This window comes from Callithrix jacchus, chromosome 1 (genome assembly GCF_049354715.1).
Source record: "Callithrix jacchus isolate 240 chromosome 1, calJac240_pri, whole genome shotgun sequence".
In the NCBI taxonomy this organism is placed as follows: domain Eukaryota; kingdom Metazoa; phylum Chordata; class Mammalia; order Primates; family Cebidae; genus Callithrix; species Callithrix jacchus.
Genome location: NC_133502.1, coordinates 8620660 through 8638758, shown reverse-complemented (window position 1 = coordinate 8638758; position 18099 = coordinate 8620660). Strand labels below are relative to the sequence as shown.

At 35.6% G+C, this 18099-nt stretch overlaps 1 protein-coding gene and 1 long non-coding RNA gene across 4 annotated transcripts in view; one reads left to right on the top strand and one right to left on the bottom strand.

Moving 5' to 3' along the window:
- The window catches only part of LOC128929098 (uncharacterized), a 72070-nt gene extending 60616 nt beyond the window's left edge, over nucleotides 1-11454 (top strand). The window contains exon 3 of the long non-coding RNA XR_008475050.2: nucleotides 11237-11454. This is a non-coding gene — a long non-coding RNA (uncharacterized LOC128929098). The remainder of the gene's footprint in view (nucleotides 1-11236) is intronic.
- GPC5 (glypican 5) overlaps nucleotides 7671-18099 on the bottom strand; it is a 1444351-nt gene continuing 1433922 nt past the window's right edge. For all 3 annotated transcript variants that reach the window (XM_078365958.1, XM_035275332.3, XM_035275343.3), the window contains one exon: nucleotides 7671-11454. In XM_078365958.1, the coding sequence (XP_078222084.1) occupies nucleotides 11297-11454 (158 nt within the window). In that variant the 3' untranslated portion in view covers nucleotides 7671-11296. The remainder of the gene's footprint in view (nucleotides 11455-18099) is intronic.

Here is an 18099-nt window from a genome sequence, read left to right as displayed (position 1 = left end):
ATGATATATTAACAATAATTTAATGTCTTTTAATGGAGAATTGATTAAATGTCATATTCATATGAAGAATACTATGAATCATTTATAGTTATTTTCAGCATATTTCATGACCCAGAAAACATTGGTGATATGTTAAGCAATACACATGGTTTAAATAGATACATCGTGATCATATTTTTAAATACTTGTGTAATTATATGGTCATTCTATTCCTCCCACTATTTCTTTATAAGTCTTCTATGGAGATATCTCTATCTAGATAGGTATGTGTAAATTTTATGTAGCTCTATTTTTATAAATAGGTATGATCTTTTTAAGTTACAGAATATTAACAGAGCTAGAAGAGTGTTGTTTTTATCTTAAGTCCGCTTTCCTATTGCCAATAATTTTAATAAAAATATTTTATTTTTATCAGAAAAAATGTTTTTTCAAAATAAGATTTCATAAAAGACCTTGCATTTTAGATAAATCACAAAGGATAATAGGGATGTAAATTGGTAATTGTTCTATCAGTGTTAATACTTATGAATATGCTATCTATTAAATTTTTTTCTTTATTATCTTACACTGGAATTCATCCTTTAGTTACTAAGGTTTCCTGTAAAATGGATTCAATTCATTCTGTGTTAACAAAAGGTTTTATATTTCTCTAATAAGAGAAATACAAAAGCATTTTCTTTCTAGGCCCAATGAAGATAAATAGGTCATATCTCTCTGGATTTTAAGAGAATAAAACTCTAGAAATTACAGACCACATATTTCAACTATTGCTGACTTGTCCTTATGTTTTTCAATAGAGTGAAGGAACTCTCCTCTAAAGGAAAGTTGTTTTGAAAGATTTCAAGTATTCATGTCTTCCCAGTATTTTGAAATTATTAGAATATTGCACAATAAACTATTTTAAATGCTGACAAACAATCTTCAGTTAAAATCAGTACGAAAATGTTCCATTGATCTTCATGTTTCAAGATACAACCTACTTATACTCTGGTACGGAAATGGGTAAATCTAAAGATTCCAAGTCAAAATTCTAGAGTAAAAACAATATTAGTAACAAAGGAGATGTTTCTTTAACCTTTAAATGTGACATAAAATCTATTTTGATTTTAATTCCTGTGTTTTCAAAGTAAATTGTTGGCATATTTAAAACTATAATGCATATATTATGATATGTTACTTTTCAAGATATCCTGAATACTTTAGCAAATTGGTCAGTCTATTAAGAATCAGACTGTGGACCGGGCATGGTGGCTCACGCCTATAATCCCAGCACTTTCGGAGGCCGAGGCGGGTGGATCACTAGGTCAAGAGATCGGGACCATCCTGGTCAACATGGTGAAACCCTGTCTCTGCTAAAAGTACAAAAATTAGCTGGGCATGGTGGCGCGTGCCTGTAGTCCCAGCTACTCGGGAGGCTGAGGCAGGAGAATTGCTTGAACCCAGGAGGCAGAGGTTGCGGTGAGCCAAGATCATGCCATTGCACTCCAGCCTGGGTAACGAGTGAAACTCCATCTCAAAAAAGAAAAGAAAAGAAAGAATCAGACTGTGAATATGAAAAGAGATTAGCATTTATATTAAAACCATTATATTAGAAACTCTATTAAATTATTTCTACTTTTTGAATCAATATCAAGGTATATTAACACTTTACAACCTCTCTCAGTAGCCCCACTTTCCCTTTAAAGTCAACAGTCTATTCTATTTCTTTAATTTAATTTACTCTAAGTTCTGGTATACATGTGCAAGACATGCAGGTTTGTTACATAGGTAAATGTGCGCCATGGGTTTTGCTGGGCCTATCAACCCATCACTTAGTTGTTAAGCCCCAAGTGCATTAGCTATTTATCCTGATGCAGTCTCTCCTCCACCCCCCTGAGAGGCCCCAGTGTGTGTTGGCCCCCAGCCTGTGTCCATGCGTTCTTGTTCAGCTCCCACTTACAAGTGAGAACATGTGGTGTTTGCTTAAGTATTAAGAACATGTGTTAGTGTATGAGGATAATGGCTTCTAGCTCCATCCATTTCCCCTGCAAAGGACATGATCTCACTCCTTTTTATGGCTGCATAGTATTCCATGGTGTATATGTATCACATTTTCTTTATCTAGTCTGTCATTGATAGGTACTTGGGTTGATTCCATGTCTTTGCTTTTGTGAATACTGCTGCAATAAACATACATGTGCATGTGTCTTTATAATAGAATAATTTATATTCCTTCAGTATATACCCAGTAATGGGATTGGTGGGTCAAATGGTATTTTGGTTCTAGATCTTTGAGAAACTGCCACACTGTCTTCCATAATGGTTGAACTGATTTACACTCTTACCAACAGTGTAAAAGTGTTCCTATTTCTCCATATCTACTCCAGCATCTGTTATTTCTTGACTTTTTAATATTTGCTATTCTATCTGGTGTGAGATGGCATCTCACTGTGGTTTTTGATTTACATTTCTCTAATTACCAATGATGTTGAGGCTTTTAAATATATATGTTTTTTGGCCACATAAATGTCTTCTTTTGAGAAGTGTCTGTTCATGTCCTTTGCCCACATTTTAATGTGGTTGTTTGTTTTTTTTTTCTCGTAAATTTGTTTAAGTGTATTGAATCTACAAGTCTATTCTTTGTCTCTCAAACTGGCACATTTGCCCATTTCTACTGATTTAGTCCTTGTGGCTATGGGGCAATTACTCTTGTATATTAGGATATACTAATATGCTACTTTTCATAGCTTTGAAGTAACAATTTGGATTCAATACAGTGCGCAAAGAAGTTTCCTTAAAAAAAAAATTAGTTACTGGTCTTCTAGTTCAAACTAGTTGTGTTTGGGTAATTCATATATCCTTTCTGGATTTTAGTTTTTCTTCTCTGCAGAATACTACAAATATGTAACCTTTAATTTTCAAATAGTTTAAAATAAAATGACTCTTCATGACATCAGTCATTTATAACTTAGTGTGAAAGATTTTACCTAAGAGCAAGTTTTGATAAGATGTCAACCAATAATTTATTTAATATCACAATGTCATACATTGACATAAGAAGTAATTAAATCTTTCCAATGAACCTGTTGGGGGTATACAGTCATCTCCATTTCATGACTATTTCAGAGAAGTCAAATTAACACAACTAGTTCATGAGATATCTGGTATTCAAAACCAGAACTCATCTTATTTCCAAGCCCGAGTTGCTGTGTTACTCATGGCCTCCTATGCAGGTGCTGAGGTAGAGAAGATTTAGACTTTGGGGGCACTGAAAGCTTGACAATCATTGAAGGAGAAAAAGCACAAAAATTGGTGACTTGAGGAAAAGGATGAGAATATTTAATTTCTTTTAATTGTCATTTATTCCTTGGTCAACTTAACTCTAATTAGTTAACAGTCTAAAAGCAAGTGGGTGGTGAAATGTTTCACTTCTACATTTTTTCATAATATGATTCGTAAGTGAACTGTTTGTGTTGTATTGCATTGTTCCCTGAAGCAACAGTCTTTTAGGAAAACAGAATTTGTACCTAAGCCTGCATATGTGAGGATTTCTGAAATACATCCTTTGTGCATGTCTTCTTATTGCTTCAGTGGTCATAGACACTGTCTGTGTACAGCAAAAGCTTGCTTAAAACTTATCTGTTTGAAATTAGAATGAAAGCATTTTGATGAGTTATCTATGTCATCACCCTTCTCAAATTTCAAATAAGCCTGGGAGAACTGACGTACAGGCAAATTTTATGCAATATAAATATAAGCATCAATATCATAGCGACAATAAACATGAATATATCTATTTTATAGATAGACATAGATAAACGTGTACATGTGTTTGTGGATTTACATTCAATCACACCCACACTATATTAGATGTGTAGCCGAAGTAGAAGTAAAGCAAAATTTTTCAATATAAATTTATTGCAGTTAACCATCTGTGATGAAATTCTCATGGGATTCTCTTTAATTTTTTTATAAATGAGGAAAATGAAATATTAAAATTATAAACACACCCTATTTATAAGCTGTCCTTGTAAATAAGCTGTGATTCTAAGCTTCCATCTGCTGTCTTGCTGAATGACAGAGCATTTGCTTCCACTGCTGCACTTCTGGTCTTTCTTCATTTTCTCAACGAGCCCTGCAATACAGAGGACCAGATAACATGCTCCTATGCTCTGTCAGCTTGTTGGGCAATAAATCATCAGAGGCAACCACATTTGTTTACACCTATTTAAAAGGGTCTCCTGGGGAAAATCTGTGAGAAGAGAAAGTACCGTCAACTGTTTTGTGACTTCATCTCTTACTTCCAAGTCCTTTTATCTTTGTCTTTCATGGGAGTCGGTCTATGCATTATTTGTTTTTGAAGATTATGAGACACCGCAACTCAATTAGTGAGGACCCCAAATCTTAACTCCTATAAGACAAGCTAGAACAAACAATAGTTAGTGACTAAATATTTAATCATATGATAGATTCTTCTGCTCATATTGTCTTATACATTAAAAACAGGAAGACTGTTTGCTCTGACAGTTCTTTGTTTTAATAATCGAAAGATCATTCTAATAGATCATATACAGAAAAGCCATATCTTTACATGTGAAAAAGAAATTGCAGGTTTAAACCTATGCAGAAATTGTAACTAAATTTGTGTTTTAGGCATTGCTTTTCAAAGTGCCTTTTATATATTAGGAAATGGTAGATTATGTGACCTCAAATAAACAAATTCTGTCTTACTGCATCAATAATGGTTTCTGTTTTAGCCTAGAAATCTAGAATTCTAAAAATACAGAAGAAAATTTAGGAATTATCTGGCTTAGCTACATTATTTTACAAATGAAGAACCGAAGTTCAGAGAGTTATGGGACTTGCTGAAGGTCATATAGAAAATTACTACTAAAGCCTTTGAAACTGCATTTGCTCTGTTTTCTCCAGCGTTTTTGGAAGCTTATGAATCAGTGAGCAAGCCAACTACCCCATCAGATGGCCACACTACGGCACCTGGCATATGGAATCTCCTCAGGATCCTAACCCTTGTTACTAGAGCTAAATTTAAGATGAAAGACAAATGAAAAATAAAATGTCTTGGAGACGAGACTTTTCAGAAAGTGAATGAAACAAGGGAATATTTAAAAATGGCCTGTAAAATGTGCAACTAGCCTAACCTAACCTAACCGACCTATCTGAAGTTTTCTGAACCGTGGGATACTGAGTGGTGCAGTGGAAAAAGGATGTGGAAGCCTGATTTGTTTTAGAATGCTTGCTTTGTCAATTATTGGCCATGTGAGCTTAATGAAGCGATCTTGCCTCTCAGAAACAACCACTTGCAGGTTACTTAGGGGAGATGCTGAGCAACATACCTCTTGTTTACTGATATTTGTTCTTCTCACCGCTTGGGCTGTGCTCTACCCCACAGTACAATAATCACACAGAGACAGAGGTCAAAATACACCAGTCAAGGAGACCTTGAAGCAAAGTTTGGAGGTCTCTAAATTTGTCATTGTAGAGACCAATTCACATTTCAATACTGGGTCAGAGGTAACACCCTTTTACACTCAAAGAAAGACCACTTACTCCCATTACTTAAAAAAAAATAAACTTTCGTTGAATAAGCCTCATAGACAGGATGAGTCCAGGCGAAACATGAAACCTGAAGTAGGTGGGGATGAGTTCCTTGGGCATTCCAGAGTCCATTGCTTCTCTTCACTTTCCTAAACCTCACTCACTCACTCTCCAACCATCTTCTCTATGCTCTTGGTATGGTTTGGCTATATGTCGTCACTGAAATCTCATGTTGAATTGTAATTCTCAGTTAGGAAGGGGCCTGGTGGGAGGTGATTGGTTCATAGGGTTGGACTTCCCCCTTGCTGTTCTCATGATAGTGAGTGAGTTCTCACAAGATCAGGTTGTCTGAAAGTGGGTAGCCCTTCCCCGTTCACTCTCGCCTGCTGCCATGTGAAGATTGTGCCTGCTTCCCTTTTGTCTGCTGCCACTATGGTAAGTTTCCTGAGGCCTTCCCAGTTATGTGTCCTATACAACCATGAGTCAATTAAACCTCTTTTCTTCATAAATTACCCAGTCTCAGGTAGTTCTTTACAGCAGTCTGAAATGGACTAACACAGCTCTCTTCCCCTATCAAAAGTTTATTGACAGGCAGAATACATAACTAAATTCTCTGGTGTTGTCCTATCCTGGGAACATGTGCACTTTAACGGAAGGCTCTGTGTGGAAGGGAACAAATATGAATCATTACAGCTCATCATGGGCCAGCAGGGTCCTAATAGGTGTTAGATTATTTAGTTCTTTAAGTAACTGTGAGGTAGATATATTTATCTCAATTTCTGCAGATAAGAAGCAGAAAGGAAATAGAGACAATAGCAAGAAAATATATATGGATGGGGGCGGGGGATCAAGGAGAGGGGTGAAAATGTGCCCTGCGTGAGCAAATCACATCAACTTTGTAAATTGAATCCTGGAACTCTTTGATCACAATTATGGAGTCACTCTTTGTTGAACATACTATACTGTTGACAGCATTTGTCTTACAGCTGGGCTTTTTCTTCTTCTTCCCTTCCTCCTCCCCCTTCCTCTCCCCCCCTCCCCTTCTTCCTGTCCCTCCCCCTCCTACCTTCCCATACCCCCTCCTCTTCCTCCCTCCTCCCCTTCCCTCCCTCTCCTCCCTTCCCCTTTCTCCTCCCTGCCTTCTTTCCCCTTCTCCCCTCACTCCTCCTCTCCTCCTCTTTCCCCCTTTTCTCTCCTCTTCCCCCTCCTCCCTTCCCCTCTCTCTCTTCCCCACCTCCACTTCACTTTCTTCCCCCTTTCTCTTGTCCCCCTCCTTCCACTTCCCCCTCCCTGCCTCCATTCCCCTCCTCTTCCCTCTCCCTCTTCCCCTACCTTCCCTTGTCCCCCTCCTCCCCCTTCCCTCTCCATCTCCCCCTCTTCCCCCCTTCCTCCATTTCCCTTATGCCCCTCCTTCCCCTTCCTCCTCCCCCTCCTCCCCCTCCTTCTCCTCCTTTTCCTCCTCCTCCTCCTCCTCCTCCTCCCTCTTCTTCTTCTTCTTCTTCTTCTTCTTCTTCTTCTTCTTCTTCTTCTTCTTCTTCTTCTTCTTCTTCTTCTTCTTCTTCATGATAGTGGTCTTGGCTGAGTAATCTCAAGAAAATCAGAGCCCTTCCTTTTTTTCTAAGACCCTTCATTCCTTCTAGTCTAACGTGTTCAAAGTTGGGTATCAAAACTCATAAAAGGAATTTACTTACCAATTTACTGCAGTCAATCCTACTCCTTCTGTCTCCAACTAGTTTTGATCCTTAAATATTCACTATTCTGTTTTTAACTCTCTGTTCTTTCAAATTCTGCTCTCTTGTCTTTCACTGTGGATTCGTGATCTTCTCACACACGTTTTCATGCAGTTTCATTCCAATAGGAAAACTGACAAGTGCAGGAAGGTGAAAGTCTCTTAAATCAGATGTTTCCAAATGTAATCATGAACATACACTCATCCCTACTCTCTTCCAGGTAAGTTATTATTTTTGCTACTATGGAAATATAAATTACATTCTGATGAACTTACTCAGTTTTCTCTGTGTAAGGAGGCAGATAGGATAGCTTAAGAATTATATTTGATTAGATCTCTATCCATAAAATAATTATAACAGTAATTCAATCGCTCTGTAATTTTAGTAAAGGCAAAGAAAGCAGACTTTTGACTTGAGAAATATGTTTTATCTGTATTTTAATCAAAAATGACATATACAACAATCTACATTTAAAGAAAAACTTGATGTGTTCAAAGTCATACTTAACATTAAAAAGTATTTCTGAATTTTCATAATGCACATAATTGTATATGAATGACATGACAGTTTGCAACCTAAATAAAATTGGGATATAGCCTGCTCAATAAAATTCTCATTCAGAATAACAGATGTCTACACTGAATATATTCACTCAAGAAAAATCATCTTTATTGTACTTGAAGGATTCTGATGATAGAAACAATATTTTATATGATAGCAAACAATTAGCAATACCTGAATTGAGTCATTTTCAATGCATCATTATTGAGCACTTCAGAAAATCTAAGTGTTGGGAGGAAAGAGTTTTTTAACCTCTATCCTTTAGTGAGAAGATGACCATGCAGACATTATTTCATTGATAAGATATTCCTGAATAAATAGAGGATAAGACAAATCTACAATTTTGAAAATAATATTCTGCCATGCCCTTTTCCTTCCTTCCTTCGTTCTTTCCTTCTTTATTCCTTCCCTCCTTCCTCCTTCCTCTCCTCCCTTTTATTTTTTTTAATGCCCTCCTATGGCCGTCCTATAGCCACAGAACTGTTTTATTTCTTTTGTTGCACAAGTAATGAAACTTAAAGATTCCATTAGAGTTATAACAGTTGTGTTTTCTTTCTCATTCTTAGTAGCTGATTTACTTTCAGGGCTAATGTGTTTAGAGTGAATTTGAATATATGGGAGGGTAATGAATGGTAGTAAAAAAAAGTCCATGTTTACACTTCTTCCCTTCTTTTTGTTATGTTTCTACACTAATGTACAGTGTGATAATTAGACAATTATAACTCTATAATCAATTGTATTTGTTTGTTAAATTCTAGTTTGGAGACTTAAGTAGTCTCTGAATGATTTTCGTGCTAACCTGTAGCTCCTCGCTGTTGTTCCAAAACTGTATCTTAGAACCAGGAAGGTATACAGTTTATTTAAAGGCATTGTACTCACCGTCTATCTGTGTTATGATTAGTTGTATAACATCTGTCAAATTCCCTAAAATTTATAAGCTCAGTTTTCTCATTGGTAGAATGGAAGTGATAATGTTATTGGGGAGATTAAATGACATTGTGCGTAAAGGCATTTACCATGGTGTCTATACAAAGAAAGGCCAAGTAAATGTTAGCTCTGCTTCTAAACCTATGCTCCTCAATAGATGCAAAATACCAGACTAAGCTTTTTAATTACTTAAACTTACATAAAAATAACTCTGGGATTCAAGAAAATGGCTGTTTTAAAGTACTCCAGCATAAAATGTGACTATAAAGATATGTATAATATTTTTAAATATATACATTCAGTCCAACATAATCTATTAAATTATCTTGGAAAGTAGACACATATCTAACACTTCTATCATTGTTCAAAACTTTCGTAGACCTTATTCATGCAAAACTCTCCAGAAGCAAATTCGGAGCCATATAAAAAAATCAGCATTATTGTTTTTATTTGACTGAATATCAAGCCTATCTTTGAGGGGTGAAGAAATTCCAATGAGATACTGTATCTCATTTGAAAGACCTTTGTAATTCGTAAGAAATTATGTAGATATGAAATGTTGAGAATGGGAAGTATTAATGGATAAGTATCCTCATTGAGAATATTAACAATTTTGCCACAGGCTCTTAAAGAAATTCTGAAATCCCCTCTGTGTTGTAAGCTCTAGCGGCCCCATCATTGCTTATATAGTCCCCAAAGCACCCATCTGCAGATAAACAGCACCCATCTGAGCATGTAAAAGTTACAAAAATAAAATAAAATTCATTTCTTCTATTGAGTTTACTACTCGTGCTTTTGTCCATTTCTTGCCATATATAAAACGATATTCTATCAAGTAATTTTATTCATGTATATCTTAAGACTGCTAAAGCATGGTCTTCAGTTTGTTTGTCTTTAGAATTAAGTTATTCTGAAGTTGGGTCTGAAATGTTGCCATAGCAAGCCAGTCATGACTTGGGCTGGAGGGCAGCAAATGAGTGTCTTGTATGACTTTTCCCAAGACTGATTTCAATGAAGAGCTGAGGTTGAAGTAAAAATTTTTCAAAATAGGATTAAGTTTGTAATTTGTGGAGTGTATCTAGGTGAGTGCAAATGAGTTATTAACTGAATGGATCGGGGAATACTAGGTGTGGAATGGAAGCCTGGGAAAATGGCATGCAGAACTGATGAGTAGAACCCCTCCAGTTGTGAGGCCTGTTTGAACAGACAGTAAAATCTGATTGGGTAGCTTAAAAATATTGAAATTTAAACAGACCATCCTTAGCTCATTTTGCTAATTGAGAACTTAAGAGAGAACAAAGTTTGATCATATATAGTTTTCCGGTGGGCAGAAATGGATTTTACCACATTAATGTTGGCAGTTGGCTGTGTCTTGATTATCTCTTTGTCAGAAGTCATTTCAAATCCTTTTGCTTTTTATTTGAGGTCGGCAACTCCCTTTTCTAGTCTGTGACTTTGTATGAATTATATTTTCTCTCCATTGACTGGATGTGATACTTATTAATAAAAACTGACTTCTCTTTTCCTCATGCACAGGGACTGTTGGTTAGCAGATCCATTAATGAGCAAATAGGAAAAGATCTAAAGCATTGCATATCATACTTTCTGTATGTCTGTAGATACTCATAGGAACCTTAGAAATGCATAGGTAGCCAATTTTTCCATATCCAGCTTTAAAAAGAAGTATTATATAATATTTTGAAAATGGGTGAAAATATCATTTTTGTCAGGAGAAAATGATGAATATTCTTCAAAATTTTCCACCAAATAATTAAGAGCTTTATTGGAGATATTTCTAGAGCAAGCGTATGCTTCCCAACACAGGCAAATCTATGGGGCAAAGAGGGAGGCAGGAACAGAGCCACGATACTAGAGATGCATGTTGAATATAATGGAGTACAGTCAGGTGCTACTAAAATACTCAGCTTTAAGGTCTGTCAGTGGCTAAGTTACAGTGGATCAAAATTATGAAGTTCTTTAGTGAAATTATGTGAAATGCTTCTCAATAATCTACTCGATAACTTACAGACTTTCAGACATTTCCTTCTACAGCTTGCAAAAATGGAAGAGTCTGTTGAATATGCATGCATACTACTTGCCATTGTGTGTTTTGATTTATTTCATGATATTCTAGTTTCAGTACTTTAAGAAATACTACATACTGTTTTCATTGTCTGGCAAATACACTTTCAAATGGAAACATTTTTGATCTAGAAAGGAAGGGGCTTGGAATTGATAATAAAATTACAGATACTGTAAATTCTTCTTATTCCAGTCACTCTGTGCCCTTCATATCTTCAGATTCGTTGTATTAGAAGTTAAGTAGGTTTCAGTTAGATTCGAAGAAGACATATTTTAAAGTGTATTATTTAAACGTTGAGTTTTAGGGACTTTATGAATGTTTCAGCTTGGCTTCTGAGAAGTTAGTGTGACATCTTTTCATAAATATAACTGTTACATTGAAAAAGGATCTCTTATTCCAGAGAAGAAGACAGAGAAGAAATCGAGACTGAAGTAAGATATGTCAGGACAGAAGTGCCCTGTTACCAGATCCCAGGAAGTAACATCACCACACCTATCAGAGTGAATGTCATAGATTCCGTTGCCGCTGCACATCCTGCTCCTGTGGTGTCTAAAGTACTGCCACTGTCTGTGTGATGGATTTGCTTTACATCACTGAAGTTCATATCATCTGGCATCCCTGTAGAGGAAAATAAGAAAACACAGGATGACGCATGACCACTTCACCATAATACGTCTAGAACAGCTCTCAAACTCAGTGTGGACAGCGTTGTTTTGGGGTAGCATTTGTTGTGTTCACCTAACTCGAAATGATGAATGTGACACAGGTATTCCTGTTCTACTTAAATTGGAGAGTTCAGCTTCTTGGGTGGAAATTCTCAGAAATGTTACAAGAGCAAAGTGAAAAGATTCCTAGTTTCTGAGAACTTCTGGAATATTTCTCTACCACTGGTAAGAAAGTAAAGACATTTAATTAATTAACATATCCTGAAGCATGGCACCAGTTCTTATTTCAGAGATGTATCAACTTCAGAAACTGAAAACTTTTCCCATGAAAATAAAATCAGGTGAGGGGATATAATCGAATAAAATGTTTTTTAAAGTAGAATTTCTACAGCTCATATTTTATATTAAAGTAGGCATAAGATCTTTTTAAAATTTATTTTTATTTTTACTTAACAAATTTTATATATATTGTTGGGGTATCATGTGATATTTTGACATGTATACCAGGAAGAATGATAAAATCAAGCTGGCTAACATATCCATCACCTCACATCCTTAGCATTTTTCTTGTGGAGAGAACATTTGAAACTTACCTTCTTAGCAATTTGGAAATACACAGTGCATTATTAATGATAGTCCCCATACTGTGCAATGGTCTAAAACACTTCTTCCTCCTGTCTCACTGAAACTTTGTGCCCTCTGCCCATCATCTCCCTTTCTTCCCCACACACATCCCATGGCAATCACCCTTCTGCTTTCCCCTTTTATGACTTTCAACTATTTTAGATGCCACATGTAAGTGAGATCAGGAATATGATCTTTATGGAAATAGTAAATAGCAAAGAATAATAGCAACTAATGTTAAATTATATCTTTCATACACACAACGGCTGTGAGGATGGGGGTGTAGATGTCTATCGACAGATCAAAGAGGTTGTTAATGGGGTGGACTGGAGAACGAAGTTGGGAAAGAGTGTTACATTAAGAAAGAAGTCAGGCAGAGTCATAAACTAAGATCCAGTCGCCTTCTGGTTATTATTTCTGTACATTATAAAACCTGACAAGTTGAGGAAAAGACCAACCCCTAAATTAACTGGGTTGAAAGAATTGCTTTTTAAAGATGTTTGCCTTAGTATGATACACTTAGGGAATTACTGATTCATCACTTATTATCTAGTGCCATCAGTGTTCTGAGACGAAGTGACTGAATTATCTCATGGCGTGCCACTATCAGTCACAATTAACAGATTTAATTCATTGTTACTCCAGCCACAAATATTGACATCGTAATTACAGAGAGATTGAAAAAATAAGCTTCATATAAGGAAAAGTCAATGTTTATGTAATTAGGGGAATATATATATAATTCAAAAGATAAGCTCTGCTGTATTCAGAGATGAGAGCATTAAAAAGAAGCAAAGCTCGGCCGATCTGATATATTGATTTTACAGCCCGAGCTCTTACATTATTATTCATTGCTTGGGTGCTTGTTTTGCCCTTCTGTGTCATTAGGCAAGTTGAATAAACTAGTGATTCCTTTTTTTTTTTTTTTTCCCTAAATTGGGACTAGAGTGGAGTGTGAATATTTTCATCGTGGCTTTATATTTCTTGTTAAGCTGAACAAGAAGCTATGAGGACTCTAGGCAATTTAAAAACCTTTTTTTTTTTCTAAGCTAATTACATAAATTTGAGCTTTAAAGGATTTGCTTTTCATTTTTAAGCATTGTGAATTTGTGTTTGGATTGGATCCATGAATCAGGTTTTCTTTTGCCATTCTAGCCTATATTTCAGTCATTCATGAGCCAGACACTGGTTTACTTTTAATGGATGCCATCATGGGTGAAAATGTGTAAGTAGAAAGATGTTAAATCTTGTGCCTGCAAGTCAGACAATGGCAGGAGAGCTTTTTGGCCTTCAATCAAATGTCATTATAACATCTTACATTGAGGTATCACTAATAAATGTCGCAGTTCTAAGGAATAAGTATATGAAAGAATACAAGATCTTCTGGCTGTCATGGCTGTAGTTATGGATCAAATCACAACCTTGCCATCTGTAGAAAGACATTAGCTTGCCAAAAAGTCTAGCTCCATGATTATTTGATGCAATGATTATTTTCATAAAGAAATTTAATTAACCAAGCTTGTAAATTATACCAAAGCTTATAAAGACCTGTAAAAGAAAAAATTAGTTTGGAGATTTATTGTGCTCATACATTAAAGAAAAACAAAGTAATGTTTGAATAATCTTTTATATGCATAATAGCAACATATAAAGGTGTCAATAAATTCATATTTTTGCCCTTGGTGGTTTATGGTCTGATGGGGAAAGAAAGTTGTGTTATTAAAAAATGAAGATAATATTAAAACACAGGTACATGCCTGGTGATTGGTGCTATGAAATATGGTAAAGGAAATGTAACTTGGTCAGGGAGTGCTATGCTAAGGACGTGGTGAAATGTATTAATTTATTTGATAATATCTACAGAGCACTTGCCCTGGCGTCAGGTACAGTTCCAAGTACTTCACAAAAATATTAAGTTATTGAATTTTTACAACAGTACCATAAATTAGGCACTGCTGTTATTACCTGCCTTTGTAGATGAGGAAACTGAGGCACTGGGAATTTAAATGATCACAAGCAGTGGAGCCAGGATCAAATCCAGAAGTCTAGACCCAGTCTGGTCTTTGATCACCCACGGCTGATTCTAGGCACACTGCTTGGCACCAACAAATCAATACTTAAGTTGAGAACACAGAAGATCAATTACGTTATCTACAAAGTACATTAGGAGTGTTTTCTCTCCTTCCTTTCATCGGGGATGGCTGAGTAGGTGCCGCTTTGGGGTATTAATCAAGTAACTGGAAGTATTTAGAGGGAGAATCCATGTGGGCAAGTTAATGATGATAAATCAGAATGTCCTCATGAATCCGAAGGACAGCACCTTCTTTTTGTCATCTATATAGTGGCAGAGAGTGTGGGCATTTTCCTCTATCTCTATTTCCTGTATCTACGTATTTTAAAAATTATCTTAAATAAGGAAAGACGAGTATGTTTAAAAACAATCTGGTCTATTTTTAGTAAAGAAAATTGCATAGGCAAGAATGTATACATTGTTAATTTGCTCTTTCATTTATAAAATCAATAATTCACTGCCAGTTCTGTGTCAGGTATTGTCCTGCAGAGTGAATACACAGTGCACACTTACAGGCTTCTCCTCCACACTTAGATGAGTCTTAAAAAAAAAATCTACCAGGTGTCTTTTCCAGAATCTGTATAGGGCAGATGGAATGCTGGGAGCAGGACTCTAGATCCTAGAGATCATTATTGGAATACAACACTAAGTTAATCATGAAGTCAAAATAATTTATTTCTTGAAAATACCTGTTTTTAAGGTAGCTATAGTCATGGCACCTCAAAAAAATACCGATTACATTGAACACTTTTAATGAATATTGTTGAATGGATAAATTGAATAATGACTCATTCACACAAGAATAGGATAAGGTTGGTATAATTATTTTTCCTTATTCTAAAGATTAGGAAGTTTGAAAGAATTACTTCCCCTTATTCTAAATATTAGGAACAGGTGCTGAGGAAGTAATTTACTGAAGGCAACATAGCTGTGGCAGAATTCCAGTTGTGCCCATTCAGATGTGGTCCGCATTGATTCCAGAGCCATACTGCTTGCCACTACGCATTCAAAGCATTGAACTTGAGGTCAAATTCTGGCTTTGCCATGGTCTAGCTGGTTGACTTTTGCTGTGACCTGTATTTCTTGGAACTTTCAAATGACAGCACTTTTCAGTGAGAGAGGAGAGTTAATCTAAATCATTAGATTGATATTTGAAAAATAAGCTAGAATTTTATCCCATCACATTGTCTAAAGTAAATGTCTCTGGGACCAAGGCTTAAGGATAAATAATGAGAAAGTAAACAAAATACATAGGTCTATATTTTTATGTATATATAGGTGGGCAAAGCCTACAGATTTTAAGTCAGGATCTATAAAGTGAAATTAATAGTTTTGACATCAAACAAAAAAAGAACCTTTGGTACAACAAAAAAACACCACAACAAAATTGAGGACACACAAAGAAAAGTGGAGAAATTTTTGCATTATAGATTGCAGCAAAGGGATCATGTCTTGAAAATTTAAATAGTTCTTATAATCTATATGAAAACTACAAATGTTACCATAGAAAAAATGGTGAAAGAATAGAACTGAATATTTACAGTTATAAGAGAAAGGGTAAAAAAGGCTTCTTCACTGAACAATACAGAAATACTATCTTAAACACAAAAGGTATCAGCTATCTATGGTACAGGTGTTAAAAGGAGACCAGAGAAGATACTGTAACCAGTTGGGCAAGGGTACAGCCCTTCAATAGGGAATTTGCCAAAATATATTAAAAGTGTTTAAAGTGTTCCTTTGCTTAGATTAAGTAATTCCACTTTTATGAAGCAATGCTGTGGGAATAATGAACATGTGCATATATTTATTCACAAAATGTTAATCTATGCATTGTTAATGAAAATTCTAAGCAAATTAAGTGTCAATTGATAGGGAATTGGGTTAAGAAAATTAAGGTTCATTCATTTATTTTAAAACTCTTTAAGGAGTAAATATTAATAGAGAAAAATGTGTTTTGATAGCATTTAGTATATATAAATTTTAATAAAATACATCTATATGTACTTTCATGGTCTTTAGTGTTCTTTTAACTCTAATAGTCTATTGCTGTGTTTCCTTGAGCATAGAGACTCTCTCATGAATTTCTGTTTTGACCTAGCAAGCATTGAGCAATAAGTAGGTGAATGAATAAGTTGATAAATTTAATCCAGAGCAAAAAATAACAAAAAATACAAATATATTTCTCTAACTTAGTTTCTTTTAATATAAAAACAAATATTATATTACAGCAACTTGGAGTATAAAATAAAGGATTCGAATTCAATGCGAATTCAGATTTTTCTAAATACACAATCATGTCATCTACAGAGACAATTTCACTTCCTCTTTTCCTATTTGAACACACTTTATTTCTCTTGCCTGATTGCCCCGGCCAGAACTTTCAACACTATGTTGAATAGGAGTGGGGAGAGAGGGCATCCTTGTCTTGTGTCAGTTTTCAATGGGAATGCTTCCAGTTTTTGTCCATTCAGTATGATAATGGCTGTGGGTTTGTCATAAATAGTTCTTATTATTTTGAGATACCTTCCATCAATACCTAGCTTATGGAGAGTTTTTAACATGAAGGAGTGTTGAGTTTTGCTGAAGGCCTTTGCTGCATCTATTGAGATAATCATGTGGTTTTTGTCATTAGTTCTGTTTATGTGATGGATTACATTTATTCGTGTATGTAGAACCAGCCTTGCATCCCAGCGGTGAAGCCAAATTGATCATGGTGAATAAGCTTTTTGCTGTGCTGCTGGATTCAGTTTACCAGTATTTTATTGAGGATTTTCGCATCAATGTTCATCCGGGATATTGGCCTGAAATTTTCTTTTTTTGTTGTGTCTCTTCCAAGTTTGGGTATCAGGATGATTCCGGCCTCATAAAATGAGTTAGTGAGGTGTTCCTCCTTTTCTTTTGTTTGGAATAGTTTCAAAAGGAATGGTACCAGCTTCTCTTTGTACCCTGGTAGAATTCGGCTGTGAGGTCATCTGGTCCTGGACGTTTGTTGGTTGGAAGGCTATTAATTACTGCCTCAATTTCAGAACTTGTTATTGATTTATTCAGGGATTCGATTTCTTCCTGATTTAGACTTGGGAAGGTGTATGTGTTCAAGAATTTATCCATTTTATTCTAGATTTTCTAGTTTATTTGCATAGAGGTGTTTATAGTATTCTCTGATGGTAGTTTGTATTCTATGGGATCAGTGGTGATATTTCCTTTATCACTTTTTATTGTGTAGATTTGATTCTTCTCTTTTTTTCTTTATTAATCTGGCTAGTGGTCTATTTTGTTGATCTTTTCAAAAAACCAGCTCCTGGATTCATTGACTTTTGGAAGTGTTTTTCATGTCTCTCCTTCATTTCTGCTCTGATCTTAGTTATTTCTTGTCTACTGCTAGCTTTTGAATCTGGTTACTCTTGCTTCTCTGGTTGTTTTAACTGTGATGTTAGGGTGTCAATTTTAGATCTTTTCTGCTTTCTCCTGTGGACATTTAGTGCTATAAATTTCCCTCTAGACACTGCTTTAAATGAGTCCCAGAGGTTGTGGTACATTGTGTCTTTGTTCTCATTCGTTTTAAATAACTTATTAATTTCTGCCTTCATTTCGTTATTTACCCAGTAGTTGTCATTTGGGAGCAAGTGGTTCAGTTTCCATGTACTTGTGTGATTTTGAGTAAGTTTCTTAATCCTGAGTTCTAATTTGATTGCACTGTGGTCTGAGAGACTGTTATGATTTCAGTTATTTTGCATTTGCTGAGGAGTGTTTTACATCCAATTATGTGGACAATTTTAGAATGAATGCGATGTGGTTCTGAGAAGAATGTATATTCTGTTGATTTGGGGTGGGGAGTTCTGTAGATGTCTTTTAGGTCTGCTTGGTCCAGAGCTGAGTTCAAGTCCTGAATATCCCTGTTAATTT